The sequence below is a fragment of the Papaver somniferum genome, chromosome 4 (assembly GCF_003573695.1).
Source record: "Papaver somniferum cultivar HN1 chromosome 4, ASM357369v1, whole genome shotgun sequence".
NCBI lineage: Eukaryota > Viridiplantae > Streptophyta > Magnoliopsida > Ranunculales > Papaveraceae > Papaver > Papaver somniferum.
The window spans coordinates 21,259,954-21,275,996 of record NC_039361.1 but is presented as its reverse complement, the minus strand read 5'-3'; the positions used below and the strand labels follow the sequence as shown (position 1 = coordinate 21,275,996).

Below are 16,043 nucleotides of genomic sequence, written 5' to 3'. Positions count from 1 at the left end.
AGAGGCTAAACCCCAACACTGGGATGATGGAGGAAGCCGTACTTTATACATATAAAAATTATATTTAATTCTTTTATGACTTCTTGAACTTTTATTAAATGTTTTATGATTTTTCTTAATTGATTGTCATTTCTTTTGATGGTTTATGCTTGGTCTTAGTACTTTTGATATGCCATTCTTTCGATTTACAGTTAATCTTCTAAAAATCTACCTTGGCAAGAATGAGAGTCTTTTTATTTAAACTATAACTGTTTGGAAAAAAATATAATAATTATATGAATAATTATGGTGGAATCCTGAATCCTAGTAACTCTTGATCCTGTGACAATTTTGTATATATTTATGTTTTAAAAATCTATTCAAGTCCGAGCAACGAACTTTTACTACCACTTTCAACACTATAACAAAATGGCGCAGTTGCCGGGGACTAGCAAATAATAAGTTTGGGGGTATTTGATAGACGCATTTATGTGTCTATTTTGTTCTCAATATTATGTATTGTTAGACTCGATTAAGTACTTATTGTGTTATTTTGTGTTCTTGTAGGAAATTTTAGAGAAATAAGCCCTTGCAGCGAAATGGGCTCAAAAAGTGGTGTTTTACACCCCCAAGATAAAGTATTAAAGGAACCCCACAAATGCACTGGAAACGTCACAGAAATGTCCCGGAGGAACCAAGAAAAAATACTATTTCCACCCAAAAATTACTATTTCAGCCCCAATTGCTAAAGGGACACCAGAACTGGATTAGGGGGAGGCCAGTTTTCTTCCCAAATTCAAATTCCAAAATTGGCGGGAAAATTTGGTTATTTACTGGCATATTTGCCAATCGATTTTTGAAGGAGTTTCAGGCCGATTCAATGGCTGAAACTCATTGGGTATCTTCTGCTGGGCTAGACAAGAAGGATATGGGTGTTGGATGCGATCAAATTTGGATGGAAAATCCATCAGATGAAATCAGAGCAGACGCGTGCATGGAAAATATTTCACGGGGTTTTGATGAGTTGGAAGTGTGCTTCTCGTGTTTGGATGGGGCTTGGCTATATTCTGAAGTGTGTTTGAGATAAACAAAGAAAATATACTCACCATTTACAGCTCCAGACGCGTATAGAGATAATTCAGGGAAGAAAATATTCCGAAATATTTTTCTTCAATGGCCGAGTAAATGAAGATTATTTGGAGTTAATGGAGGAGATTCAATGGTTCAATTACGTATAAATAAGTTCATAATGTGCTACAGAGAGGTTGTCGAGAGTTTGGGGTCGAGAGGAGGTCCAGAGAAGCAGAAATCAAGAGTTGATGAAACTCTGTTGCTGCTGCTGCTGATGATGAAGAACACCAAGAACACGAAGAACGGACCTGCAAGGACATTCGTTTATGAACAGTGTCTAAGACGCACAGCCGTGGGTCGCACCGCAGTCTTAACAGAAGCAGCACTTGTCTTTTATCGTTCATTCTGTGACGCTTTTTGTGCGTCGCAGATTACAGTTTTACACCATTTTCTCTTCTTCTCATCATTTGTAAACCATTTTTGAGCCATAATAAATTATTTTGAGAGCATTTTTACTATGATGAGTTAAACCCCAACACTGGGACGACGGAGGAGGCCGAGCTTCATACATGGGTAATTTTATTAATTCTTTTTAAGACTTTTGAATTAAAAATTAATTAAAATATGATTTGATTAAATTGGGTGTTATTTGATTAGATGGGTCATGCTTAGCTTAGGTGATTTGATGTTCCATGCTTAACATTTACTATCAATGTTTTGAGAATCTACTTTGGCAAAATAAGAGTCCATATATGTTTTGAACGATTATTGTTGAGAATAAATCATTGAGCCCTATGTTATGAAGATTGGACGAATCATTAGTCCCAGTACCTCTCTACCAATTTGTCAATATTTTTGTATATAATTTTTATAAATCTAAAAATCCTCCACCTTCCTTTAAAGGACAGTCGTTTACCAATTTGTCCTTTTTAAAGATTTTTTCGTGGTTGTAATAATGAGGTTCAAACTCTCGGACTTGTGAAGGTGGAGGATTTTTAGATTTATAAAAATTATATACAAAAATATTGACAAATTGGTAGAGAGGTACTGGGACTAATAATTCGGCCAATCTGCATAACATAGGGCTCAATGATTTATTCTCAACAATAATCGTTCAAAACATATAGGGACTCTTATTTTGCCAAAGTAGATTCTCAAAACATTGATTGTAAATGTTAAGCATGGAACATCAAATCACCTAAGCTAAGCATGACCCATCTAATCAAATAACACCCAATTTAATCAAATCATATTTCAATTAATTTTTAATGCAAAAGTCTTAAAAAGAATTAATAAAATTACCCATGTGTGAAGCTCGGCCTCCTCCGTCGTCCCAGTGTTGGGGTTTAACTCATCATAGTAAAAATGCTCTCAAAATAATTTATTATGACTCAAAAATGGTTTACAAATGATGAGAAGAAGAGAAAATGGCGTAAAACTGTAATCTGCGACCCACAAAAAGCGTCACAGAATGAACGCTAAAAGACTAGTGCTGCTGCTGTTTAGACTGCGCTGCGACCCACGGTTGTGCGTCTTAGACACTGTTCATAAACGAATGTCCTTGCGGGTCCGTTCTTCGTGTTCTTGGTGTTCTTCATCATCAGCAGCAGCAGCAACAGAGTTTCATCAACTCTTGATTTCTGCTTCTCTGGACCTCCTCTCGACCCCAAACTCTCGACAAACCTTCTAGGACTCATGTATCTCCTATTTATACATTCCAGGCGCATCAAATCTCGCCATTAATTCCTCAAAATTTTCACAGTAAAGGAAAATTATTCTAGGGAATAATTTCTTATTTTCTTTCTCTGCATGCGTTAATTGTCTTGATAATTTCCAAAATCTGTTGATATGCAACCTAGGAGAATATCTGCACTTAACTTCCACAACCCATGCAGCATCTTTACGTAATTTTCATTCCAAGTTTAACTGATATCTCTTCTTTCCTGCTTTAATCAAGAATCGATTATCTGGCAAAATTTGATCGATCCCAACCACCACAATATCTTCTTATATCCATATCACATATACCCATTAAGTTTCAGCGATTTAATCTCCTTATAACACCTTCAAAAATCGATTGGAAAATCTATCAGTGTATAAAGAAAATTTCCCGCCAAAATTTATTTTTGAATTTGAGAAGAAGGGTGCCCCTTAATCAGAGCTGGGGTGCGAATATCAATTGGGGTGGAAATAGTAATTTTTTGGGTTCCTCAAGCACATTTTTGGGGGGGTTTCCGGTGCATTTATGGGGTGCCTTTAGTAATTTTCTCCGGGGTGTAAAACACCAGTTTTTGAGCCCATTTCGCCGCAAGGGATTATTTCTCTAAAAACATCTACAAAAACACAAAATAACATAATAAGTACTTAATCGAGTCTAACAATACAGAATATTGAGAACAAAATAGACACATAAATGCGTCTATCACGAGACCAAGCAATCTAAAATCCTAGTTACTTAGCTTCAGCAGTATTCCAATTTTTATAACATATCGAAGAACCTAAGTTCTCAATAGACGTTATAATACTAGATATCCTACCAGAACAGTTGTTCTCTTTAGGACAAGATCTAGTAGATCTTCTTGATGTATTACAAACTGTAAAGGATCGAAACCATTTGGTAACAAACTCACTTTCTAATCACAATACCGAAATATATATGATAAAAGTATAGTTGCGGATCATCCATTTGTAAGATATATCTGTTACCAGATCCGAAGCTCCTAGGTTACGAGATCTAACAAGACAATGACTACCGAAATAATCAATCTTGATTACAAGGTGTATGATAAAATCACTAACAACTTGTAGATCTCCAAAGGCTTATATCTATCGAAATAAACAACCTTTTTGTAAAGACCCTCAAGCTCGTCAACGCTATTAGACTAGTCAAGAGAGGTTTTAGCCGCTAATAACTCGATTAGTTTAACACGAACATTAATTAATATAAATTAATCTAACAATGATCTAGATACGAAACTAGTATCGTTAGCTAGAGCTCGAAAAGTTACGCAAAATGGACTACTCGAACGTGTCATTCGGACATCGGACAAAGAAGATATCTGTTATTTTAAGTGAAGGGTAAAATGATCATTTCGCATTGAAGGGTTATCAAGGCAACCGACTTTCTTCTCAGGGAACCCTCTGTGGATAACTCAAAAGCAAATTGATAAGGTCGAGAAATTATATTTCTCTTTCATTTTCTTTTCTTTCTTCTTCTTCTTTCTTCTTTCTTCTTCTCGTTTCTTTCTTCTTCTCTCCTTCATGTTCTTCGCCTACGAGAGAGTTGAGAGTGGTGAGTGAGAATTAATTGATGAAAATCAGGTAATGATGTTGTGAGACGATGCGGGGGATGTTGGAGATGTGAATCATGATGAAGAACAATTAGGGTTCGAATCTGCGAGTATCTAAATTAGGGTTATAGAATTGAGTTAGGTTTTGAAGATTTAAGAGATGAAATTAGATCTATGGTTGGATGAAGAAACAAGGGTTAAGGTTTAATTGAAATTTTGAGTCTGTCTTGGAGATGAACTGAGAAATTAGGGTTTATGTTCTTCCCTAAAATTGAGATTAAGAAGAATTAGAAGATGAATTGGGACTTCTGAGGAATGATTAGTGATGGGTTTGACACGGATTAGGATATAAGGTATAAAATTAGCCTAAAATCGATGTTTTGAAGTTGTTATCAAATTAGGGTTCGGTTCTATGGTTAAGAAGATGATGGGGGTTGTTTCAGTTAATCGATGATGGTAACTATAGAAGTTTAAATTGGGTACTTGTTGTTGATTGAAGTTGAGTGATAAGCACGTAAATGCTACATTTTATACAAATTCTGATCATCCCGAAAATAAACGGCTAAGTTGGAAATTAAATAGCATTTGCGACAAAAGCACGTCAACTCCACTCGGGCCTTGCTAATGATGAGACGTGGCAAGTTACTCAATGTCAGGGACAGCACACAAACTGAATTGTGTTTGTTCATTCGAGCAGACACGTGAAACTCTACTAGGTAGAGACTAATCAACAGTATGGGAATGAAGGCAAGATCGATTCAATAGAGGGAGAGGATTATGAGTTTTTATCGTATTAGAGTGAAGCAAACAAAGAAAGAAGACAAGAGGATCATTTGGTTTTGAGCTCAAGTTAGTGGTGATGGAGTTTTAACGTTATTGTGGTCGAAATTGTGAACTGTTGCCACTGGTGGTTAACGCCAGAGAAGTTGAGGTTATGACGGCCGCTGCATGGACAGGTGGACGTGACTGAGATGACAAGAATATGGAGGAATTAGTGGCTTGAAGTGATTGGTATGGGGTCATACTGGCCTGAATTGTATGATAAATGGCAGCAACCAAGTTAGAGCTCTGTTGTTGGAGTTGGATCGTACATTGAACTGTGTTACTGGTGCATGAAAGAACAGAATGGAAAGTCATTGAGCTGCGGGTATGGATTGAACTGTAACTGGTGGAGATGCTTAGAGGTTCAGGTTGATCGGATCTATGAACTGAAATACAGTGAGGAGAAATGGACAGTCGATACTCCTTGAGATTTGTTCTCGGTGCTACCAAAAGAAGACTCGATTGACAAGTTTGAGAAGCTGGTTCCATAGTTGAGATGCTGGTGTTGGCTGCATCCATTTTGTGTGCTGCTGGGAAACTGGTGCTGGTTTGTCGATCGAAAGAGATTAAGGTCGCATTCAATTGTTACTGGTGGTGGAACAACAGTGATAACCATGGAAGAAGATGAGCATTAATCGGCTGGAAAAGCAATACTTGAAATGTGATGTTTGATCGAATTGAGGATGGTACTATGCTTGGAGGGTCAGGGTTTGGATTCGGAGGAGTGGCCTGAGCTTGACGAGTTAGTTTTGCCGGTGATGATGGATTGTATCTACGGTATCCAACTGCAGGCATGGAGATACTATTCACGGAAACTATAGATATAGATGGTTGTTGTTCGAGTTAGTCTGCTGACAGTCGATGGAAGTGATGGAAGTGATGATGTGGTCGACTAATGGAGTTGTTAAGCTCGAGTAAGAGCTTTTGTTGGTGGATTGGAGATGATTGTTGCGGATGGAAGAAGGTGCATATGTCCTGGCAATAGTAGCTGACTGAGAAGGTTGCAATCACCGCAGGCAATGGGTGTTGTCTGTAGTAGAGAAGGAGCTGAACGTGGAGGTTACGGTCAGAAAGTGGAAACTGGTGTTGGTGTTGCAGTCGGATCCAGGGAGTACTCAGATTTTGAAGGGCCTGGATATGGAAATCAGCATGTGGCTGTTTGATGGACTGGGCCTAAGCAGCTGCTAGGTCTTATTCGAGGAGTATATATTATACACGAACAGAAACTCAAGGAGGAGGCCGGTTTTTGGAGTTCCAGTTTGAGGAGCCGCGGCTACAAGCAGAAGGAGAGCCGTCGAGGAGCTTAGGGTTTGAAGCTTATTTTCTCCATTTTTGATTAGCTAGGATTATACACCCATATTTTTTATGGTATTTAAGAAAGTCATGATTAGCTAATTCCATGTTAGGGTGAAAGGATGAACTTGTAGTATTTATTTATTTTCATGAATAATGGTTCTTATCAATCGAACTTAAAATTTAATAATTTTGTCTCTCTATCAATGTTTAGTTTCTAGCTAGATTTTTCATGTGCTATGCCATGTATAGTTCATTGTTGGATTAGTAGAAAAACTCATTGAACCTAAGTAATAATTGAATTATGAATATTCCTCGACTCTTCATGCCATGTATGATTAGTGCTTAGAAATTCTACTTTTAGGTGAGAACAAATACTTCATTTTTGATGATTCTTGTCAATGATTCGTAAATGCAATATCTTCCGTGTATGAGTAGTTAGGTTGCCGCTCTACATGAGTTTACTTGAGACCCTTTGTGGTTGAACACGAGTAATTTGCCTGCAACGAATTCCTGGAACCCTAACATCTTCATATTCCTGGTTACCGACCCTTCCTTTGAATTCATTTTGTAACTTTAGTTTATTTTTCTGTTATTATTCTTTCAAAAACCCAAAAACATTATTGTTGGTTAGTTAATTAAGAATACTGATTATTGATATTTCCACCGCTCCTTGTGGGAACGATCCGTACTTACCTCTGTCTACTAGTTAGACACCGTGCGATTGCGGTTTATTACTAAATTGAGGTAATTGCTTGAGTATTACTAAATTGAGGTAATTATTCTTATCAGTAAAATTAGTTCAAATTCATTATTCGGTTTATAAGTTTATTAATGGATTAAGGATTCTAAATGATATATGGGTATGAAAGGGAGTGCAGTTGTAGTTAGATTGTGTTGAAATACAGAGAGTTGGTTTGAGTTGAAGTTTTAGATGTATGTCAGGTTATTGTAGTTGAGTGTTTTAACCAATTGTCTATGGAGGTAGCTGTGGTGAAGGTGGTACTGTTTTAAGGAAATAGATGATGATGTTGTGGCAGGATATGTGTTGGTGGAATAATCTGAGTTGGTGGTAGTAGTGTTGCAGGTGTTATGGTGTAGTTGTAGATTGTAGTGTTGTTGTTATAGTTGAAGTTGTAAGTGGAGTGACAAAGTATAACATGGCTGATTTTAGCTGAGGTCAGATGGTGTTGGTGTTTTTCTGGTGATAACAGAATTGGAAATAGAAATGGTGGAGGTTTGTTGTATCAGTAATGTTGCAAGGAGTGGTACTTTTGAATTCCAGATGCAGATACATCAGTTTGTAGAATTGGAACTGGATTCTGGAAATGGAATGGGGGTAGAAATGATGGTGCAGGTTATGTAGGAATGAATGAAGGTTTTGCCTGAGTTGAGTTTATTGAATGTATGTTCTGGTGGTGCGAATTACTGGGAAGAAGTTTTAAAGAATATATGTGTTGTTGTGTGTTTGTGGTTGTTTGGATATGTAACTGAGGTTACTTTGTGTTGCAGATGAGATTATAGGGTGTAGTTAGTGATTGCTGTGAAAACTTGCGGCTACTACAATTGCAGGTAAGCTTGTTATAAGTAAAATTACGAAGTTTTCATGAATTGAATCTATAGTTAAATTGTTACAGATGAAATAGAAGTTCATGTATAATCTAGTAGAATGGGAATCCATTATTGAATCAATGATTTAGACCTATTAGTCATCCTAGTTAGTTTAGCTGACTCAGTGTATCTGACTGAGTTGCCTGTCTTGACCTGAGTTAGACTATTGACCGATTCTAGTTTGACTCAGTTGACCGAGTTAACCCTTTGACTATGGACCTGACCTGACCTTGGACTTTGATTGTTAGTTGACCTCTCTGACCGTTAGTTGACTTTAGTGGACTTGGGCTTAGAGTTAGCTAAGAGACTATAGAACCGACCTAATTGAATTACTAGACCTTAGATGTGCTAAAGATGGATAATGAAAATGGGCTTAGAACCATTAAAGTAGCTCACTTAGCCTATAAATTAGAGAATTGTATGAAATTATGTTATGAGCCTTGTGTGAGCCTTTTGGCTAAACTCTTAGAGTGCTTGTATGATTAACAGTTAGTTATTAACAACAATCGATTCAAAGGATGAACCAGTGGATCGTGGATCTCGAGGTAGGCGTGACTTGTCATCAAAATAGGTGGAAATACTGTTAACTCTTTTGAAACCATTGTTGTCTCTTTTACAAAAGTTTATGTTTAACAAACTCATGCATTGTCTGTTCGTGCATTTCATGCATTGTTTAGTTTATGTTATGATTGTTCTGTTGATTCTTTGAATCTTTCCATGAATTGGAAAGGACTTTTAATGTATGTCATTATGAATTATTATGGGAAATAAGAATTTCCACTTGTGGTATATAAGATACGCTCCTTCACATTTATACCTATTTACTTTTAGCTTTTATGCATATTAGGTGTGGAACAACTCGGCATCAATATATTATTAGGTGTGGAACAACCCGGCATCATTATTATACATTGTTTGACGAATGAGTTTGTCCATATACATGTTTGTGTATTTCCAGTGACTTAGTCACTTTGATGTTTGGGAAAACATGTATTGTTTTCCAAATCTTGCTCATGATTTCTTTAAAGTTAAATGTTATTCCTGCTGGGCACCCCTTCTAGGGATGATGTGCTCACCCTTTCCCACTTTCAGTTTCAGAGAAAAATCAGAGTTGCGCAGCGAAATCTTCGAGGAGTTGAGTCTGTTTGTTAGATTACTTTCGCTATGTTTATTATGTTGTATATTTTATTTGCAAACCAAATGACTATTGTATATGTATCATTTGAAAGGAGTTCTTGTATATATATTTCTGAGCGGAGCTAGGGTTAAGTTTTGTAGTAGATTTCTTAATTTAATGTTTAAGTAAATGATTTAGATTCTTAGTGCCTCTTTATTTAGTTAATCTCTTGACTAATCAGCTTCTAGCTTAGGGGGCGCTACAGTGTTGGTATAAGAGCTCACTATTAGATCTTACATGGGAAATAATATAAATAACCAGTGCTAGTTAGTGAACTAAACTAGATTAGTACATAGCTGGGTTGGGTTGTGAAATAAATCTTAATCACTAAAAGCTATCAATAACTAAAACATTTATTTGATTGATTGATTTTGTTTGATTGTTTGTGTATGTAGGGAAGTAAAAATTGTAGGGTACGCCAATAACTTTAGGTAATCAAGATTAGAGAATGATTAGTCTAAAAAGTGTGAACACGTAAACAATTCAATACTCAAAAATAGTGAAATTAGTATTATTGATAAATCTTGAAAGTCACATCGAAATTTATTAAACACCTTGACTTATACGTAGAGTCAAAAATTTATAATCACATAAATGTTACTCCCTCCGTCCTAAATTAACAGTCCGCTTTGACTTTGTCAAGATATTAAGGAAATCCTATAAAATGTCGTGACTAGCCTTTGACTAGCCTATTTAATGTTAGGTTATTACCAAAACTAAAATTATTAGTGTTAAAAATTCTAAATTGGATAGTATTATTGTTTTAGGAAATATTTTAAGAAATGAAAGCAAACTTATACTGCTTTTATTATGAAATCCAGAATTTAAGAATTTTTTTTCCTCCATTTGATTTTGGTTTCCTGCACTAAAACTTTGGAGCCTTTGGAATTTTTATTTGAGAGGGAAAAAAAATTGAAATTGTAGATTATTTCCTCTTTAGATATACTCGACCATGAATTTGGAATTTTGTCATAAATGTTTTTGTTTAAAAAAGGAATGACAATTAATACAAAGATATGGAGTAAGGCTGTCCGTATCTTCTGTGCCAAAGGCAATATGAGCCACCTGTGCCAAGCCAATGAAATCGCCCCACGTATTCCTCTTTATTTTTAATATCAAAACCGGATATAATTTCCTTAATCCACTCTTCTCGGTTTGGAAACAGTATCAAAACGGATTCCGTTAATGAATTTGGGAGAGAGAATATAAATAAATTATTTTCTGTTATTTTTATATAAATAGAAAATATAAAAAATATTTGACCGTATATATACACTATATATCTACTTTTATATACTTCGTTCATGATGCTAAGAAAAAAAAAACACAAACAGTTGAGTTTTATGGAGCCTGATGATCTGGAGGTACTACTTATATGAATACTAATCATATTGTATATTTCACCCAGTCAAAATATGTATGTTGTTTCTAGATTTCATATGCTAATTTATGTTTTGTATTTTGATGTTGTAGAACGCATGCCCTGCGGATAAGTTTATAGAAGGAAGTCAAACTAATCGAAGATTGGATTTTGATCAAGGTATAGATTTAAACACTTCTTTAACTGATGAACTTATTGAAGAGCCAGAAAATACTAGAAATGTTGATGAAAGTATTGAAGAGCCAACGAATACTAGAAACGTCGATTTAATGCATTTTAGAATACGAAAAGAAGAAATTCCTGTCGTTGGAATGGAGTTCGGAACCGAAGATGATGCATTCAAATTTTATAATGCATGCTTTTATGATGGGTTTTAGTGTTAGGAAAAGTAGAACACATTTATTCCAAGATGGCAAATTGAGAGACAGACTTTACGTTTGTTCAGCCCAAGGTACCCGCGAAGAAGATAAACGCGATGATACTGTACAAAATCACCGAGCAGAAACGAGGTTTGGGTGCCTAGCAGAAATGAAAATTAATCGCACACCCGATTGTAAGTATCGTGTTAGTAAATTTTTTCCGTATCATACACATGTGACTACAACTCCTAGTAAGTCTCATCTTTTTAGGTCACACAGAAAGCTAAATATCGCAAATGCAGCTCAAGCTGATATGGCTGATAGTTCAGGAATTGCTCCTAAAGAGGCTTTTGAGTTTATGAGTAGACAAGCTGGTGGTCGTGAGAATCTTGGGTTTATACCTATTGATCATAAAAATTATTTACGTACTAAGCGAACAAGAAAAATAAAATATGGAGAGACAGGTGGTGTATTAGAATATCTACAAAAAATGCAAGTAAATGATCCTAATTTCTATTCTGCTATACAAGTTGATGAAGATGATTTGATAACTAACATTTTCTGGGCTGATGCAAGGATGATGTTAGATTATGATCTGTTCGGCGACGTAGTATGTTTTGATACTACTTTCAGGAAAAACAAAGAAGGACGACCCTTTGCCATGTTCGTCGGAGTGAATCATCATAAACAATCAATTATTTTTGGTGCTGCATTATTATATGAATCTGCAGAAACTTTTATCTGGTTGTTTGATACTTTTTCCAAAGCTATGTCTGGAAAAAAGCCAAAAAGTATTTTCACTGACCAAGACGCAGCAATGGCTAAAGCATTAGCTTCACAGTGGCCAGAATCATGTCATCGGTTGTGTATTTGGCATATTTATCAAAATGCTGCAAAGCATCTTAGCCACGTGTTTCATAAATTTACCAACTTCGCAACTGATTTCACAAATTGTGTCTATGATTACGAGGATGAAGAAGAATTTACAAATGCTTGGTTTAAGATGCTTGAAAAATACAATCTCAATGGAAATGATTGGCTAAGAAGATTATATGATCTAAAGGAAAAATGGGCACTAGTTTATGGGCGAGACACCTTTTGTGCTGAAATAACCACCACTCAACGCAGCGAAAGCTTAAATAGTCTTGTAAAAAGATATGTCAGCTACAAGTATGATCTATTGCGTTTTTTCGAGAATTTTGAAAGACTAGTGGATGATCGTCGTTACGAAGAAAAAAGGATGGATTTTAGAGCGAGCCAAAGTACTCCTACATTATCATTTCCAGTAAAAATTTTGAAGCATGCAGCAAGTGTTTATACACCAGCAGTATTCAAGTTGTTCCAGATACAACTATGTAGAGCTCATGATTGTTCCTTTAGCTGCTTTAACGATGGTGAAAGTGAAACATTAAGTAAATATAAAGTTATTCCACATGGGAAAAAATACCACCGCACAGTCATTTATGACTCGAAAAATAATAATGTTTCATGCAGCTGCAGGAAATTTGAATTTGCTGGTTACTTGTGCTCACATGCTTTAAAAATCCTTTGTGTAAAGGATATTAAGAGCATTCCTGATCAGTATATTTTGAAGAGATGGACAAAAGATATTAAGTGCGTTAGCACGAAAATCGGTTCAAATCTTCATGAAAAAAGAGAGTCAAGGGAAAATGTCGTAAGGAGATATAGAGAGTTGTGTAGATCATATATTCAACTAGCAACAAGGGCAGCTGAGTCTGAAGAGGTATATGAAATTGCCAAACTAGGACTGGATACCACGTTGAAGGAAGTTGATGCAAGTTTGAGGGGACTTACAATTCAGGAAGACCCAATAAACAAAGACATCACATCGGAAACTAGCGATGACCCAAAGCTAGTTGTCACTGCTATTCATAATAGCTATCAAGCAGTAAAGGGGATTAAAACAAAAGAGAAGGCAACTGGTACTACTTCCGTTAGGCCAAAAACCGCTTTAGAAAGAGCTACACAACCAAAAAAACCTCGACAGACAGTTTTAGATCCTCATGAACACCCATCTGCACTTCCACATCAAATCCAACAGGTAAAATTATATTTTCTTGATTTTTGATTGGATACAAAGTTCATTTCTTAATCAATCATCCATTATCAAGGCTAAATAATTTAGTTCATTCTTGTTAGTTATTAAACATTTTTATTCATGTCTCAGGAACCAAATTCATTTACTGGAACCATGGGAATATATAGCAGTCAAATGTTGCCGATGCCGTCATCGACATTGATACCTCAACGTAGTAGCCATGAGCTACCGATGCACCTACCCATGTCTCTGCCTTCGCATGATTTCTATATGGGAACCATGCCTACATTGACGTCTGTACCTATCTATAGTAATCCTATGTTACAGACAAATCTACCTTCAAACAATGTGCCGGTAATATACTTTTCACGACTGTTTTCATTTTTGTACGCATGCTGATTGTGAACTCAATTGTACATCTCATGTTTCGATGATACATGGTCATTTAACTAATTTTAATTATTAATATAATAGCAGTGGTATACGGGAGGTAGTGGAGGCTACAATACTACAAGCAATTATCAACAACATTCCAATGGCATGGTTAACTTCTTACAGGTACAGTTGATGAATTTGTTTGTCTTCCCTGTTCCCCTCAAACATTTGTTCATTGGACCTTGCTACTGAAAGAGAACCTTGTTACGTCAAGGATTTGGGTCATTGAAGCTTGTGCGCTTCATAGAAGCTGTTTTATATAAGTTAATTAGCAAGTTAGTTCAAATTGATATTTGTATATCTAATTATGTGTACATTTTTATAATGATTTGCAGGAACAAGTGCAACTACAAACAAGACAAGGCAACGAGCAGTTGAATAACCTACATCCCCGCAGCTACCAATTAGTGAAGGAGCAGGATATTGATGCAATTATATTCTGTCTTTCAATTAATAAGATAATTTAGAAATTTTTAAATTGTTATATTTATGCTTTTAATACAAAAATTTTGATTTCAAATTGTTATATTTATAATTTAAAAATTTTGATATATTGTGCATTATCACTTCCTAGCGGTAGGTAGATCAGATTTCTAAGTGAAACTGAAAGACGGCCACACTAACAAACGCCTGAACTCTTTTTTTTTTTTGAAGCAAATGTAGTCTATATAGCAATGAAAATAAATTAATCTGATAAATTTAACTATAAAAAATAATTTATTTATATTCTCTCTCCCAAATTCATTAACGGAATCCGTTTTGATACTGTTTCCAAACCGAGAAGAGTGGATTAAGGAAATTATATCCGGTTTTGATATTAAAAATAAAGAGGAATACGTGGCGCGATTTCATTGGCTTGGCACAGGTGGCTCATATTGCCTTTGGCACAGAAGATACGGACCCTTTTTCCTTATATATGATGATTTTGAATTAAGTTTATATTAAAAATGATTTTATGATTATTAAAAATAAAGGGTATACTTGATAGTTTAAGGGAAAAGTATGTCTATAAACAGAGCGGACAGATAAAAATGGACAGACCAAAGTAGAAATTAGGACAGATAAAAACGGACAGAGGGAGTAATAATTTTGTTGGAATTTAGTAATATTTGCAGATAATACTTCGACCATCAATGTTAATAATAATAATATTATAATAGTAATTGTAGATGAAAATATATAGTAATAATAATTTTAATAAGTAATGTTAGCATTTATCCATTAGAGACACTAATTTGGCTGAAGGGTTGGTTAAGATTATGAATTCAAGTGGCAGTGAACCATTCTAAGGATGTCTACAGAACAAAAATATTAGCAATATGGTCTTAATCATATGGGTCCACAAGATGCAAACAAAATGAAAAACATGGAGTTACAGTAAGTCCCTTCAGTTGTCCCATGCCAGAGGAAACATTAACAATTCTCGGTGAATCAGAGAGATGAAGTAACGAAATAAGTGCTTTAGTCACTGATTTAACACCACAATAATTTATTTGTATTCATAAATTTCTGTTATCACTTGTTTTAATTTTGGTTTCACTTTGTTCTGGTCTACCTGGAAAAGTGAGATAGTAATGAACTATCTTATCTTATTTTGATAGTTTAGTAGTTGCAATATGTCACATGGAGATGATTCAAAAGCCAATTTTTAGTAGTTGTGTAGTGTTAAATTAAGAAAATATATATTATAACTAAGAAAGGAGTCCAGCCAGCACCCCAAAACTTCTTAACTCCTCAATTTAGCAATCAGGTAGGTTATCACATATTTCCCAATGAGATACTCTCACTAACAAGATATATCATTGGATAGATATTTACCTCAACACGAGCTTGCGCCATTACCATGAAACCAGCGGCATCAGTTATAGCTCCAAGAATTCTAGCATTATTCAACTTTCAAATTTTCAAACTAGAGTTTAAATATAAATTCATATCAAAGCACAAACTTTTTTATCTTTACAAACTTATGACTTCTTTTAGGTTATAACCGTTAATCATGCCATCTGGCAGTTGAAATTATCTAAATAGATAAACAAACATCGGGATCATACACATGGTGTATGGGGTCGTCGAAAAGAAACAATTATTTTATTCCCCGACTTTGGTAGTAGTGGCACCTAATATATGATCCCTTCATCGGAAGAAACGGTGTTTCATTTTATATCTTGGTCTTACAAAAAGTGATGCGACTTTCTTGTTTGATATGATATATTTCCAAAACAACTATTTATAATGATGTATTGTTAAATTTTAGGGATAATGGGTGTTTGATACTCAGGTTTTGACCAACATTAGATTTTGGTCTAACATTTATCCAACGTTAGGGCTTGGTACTTGGACTGGACGTTGACCTGCGTTGACCAGGTTAAGTCCTAAATTATGTTTATTAATTATCAATGAATTTTTTATAAATATAATTATTTAGCGAGATTACAATTATACCCTTCATTCTACTAATATTTTACACAACAACCATTGAACACTAACCTTAATTCTTTCACCTTCTCCTCTTTCTCCTAATCCTTGCCGTCGACTCTCGATTCAATCTTTTACAAATTTAATTCAT

General features: G+C 35.2%; 1 protein-coding gene across 1 annotated transcript; it reads left to right on the top strand.

Annotated features, from left to right (window-relative positions):
* The first annotated feature begins 11,296 nt into the window (after positions 1-11,296).
* On the top strand, positions 11,297-13,944 carry LOC113272150 (protein FAR1-RELATED SEQUENCE 9-like). The gene is made up of 4 exons (XM_026522042.1): positions 11,297-13,045; positions 13,172-13,396; positions 13,517-13,600; positions 13,813-13,944. The coding sequence occupies exons 1-4, from the start codon at positions 11,297-11,299 to the stop codon at positions 13,942-13,944; spliced, it is 2,190 nt and encodes a 729-aa protein (XP_026377827.1).
* The last annotated feature ends 2,099 nt before the right edge of the window (positions 13,945-16,043 follow it).

Coding starts and splice junctions, on each gene's coding strand:
- LOC113272150 (XM_026522042.1), top strand. CDS start 11,297: ATGGCTGATAGTTCAGGAATTGCTCCTAAAGAGGCTTTTGAGTTTATG. Junction 13,397..13,516: donor TACCTTCAAACAATGTGCCG/GTAATATACTTT, acceptor TTAATATAATAG/CAGTGGTATACGGGAGGTAG. Junction 13,601..13,812: donor GCATGGTTAACTTCTTACAG/GTACAGTTGATG, acceptor AATGATTTGCAG/GAACAAGTGCAACTACAAAC.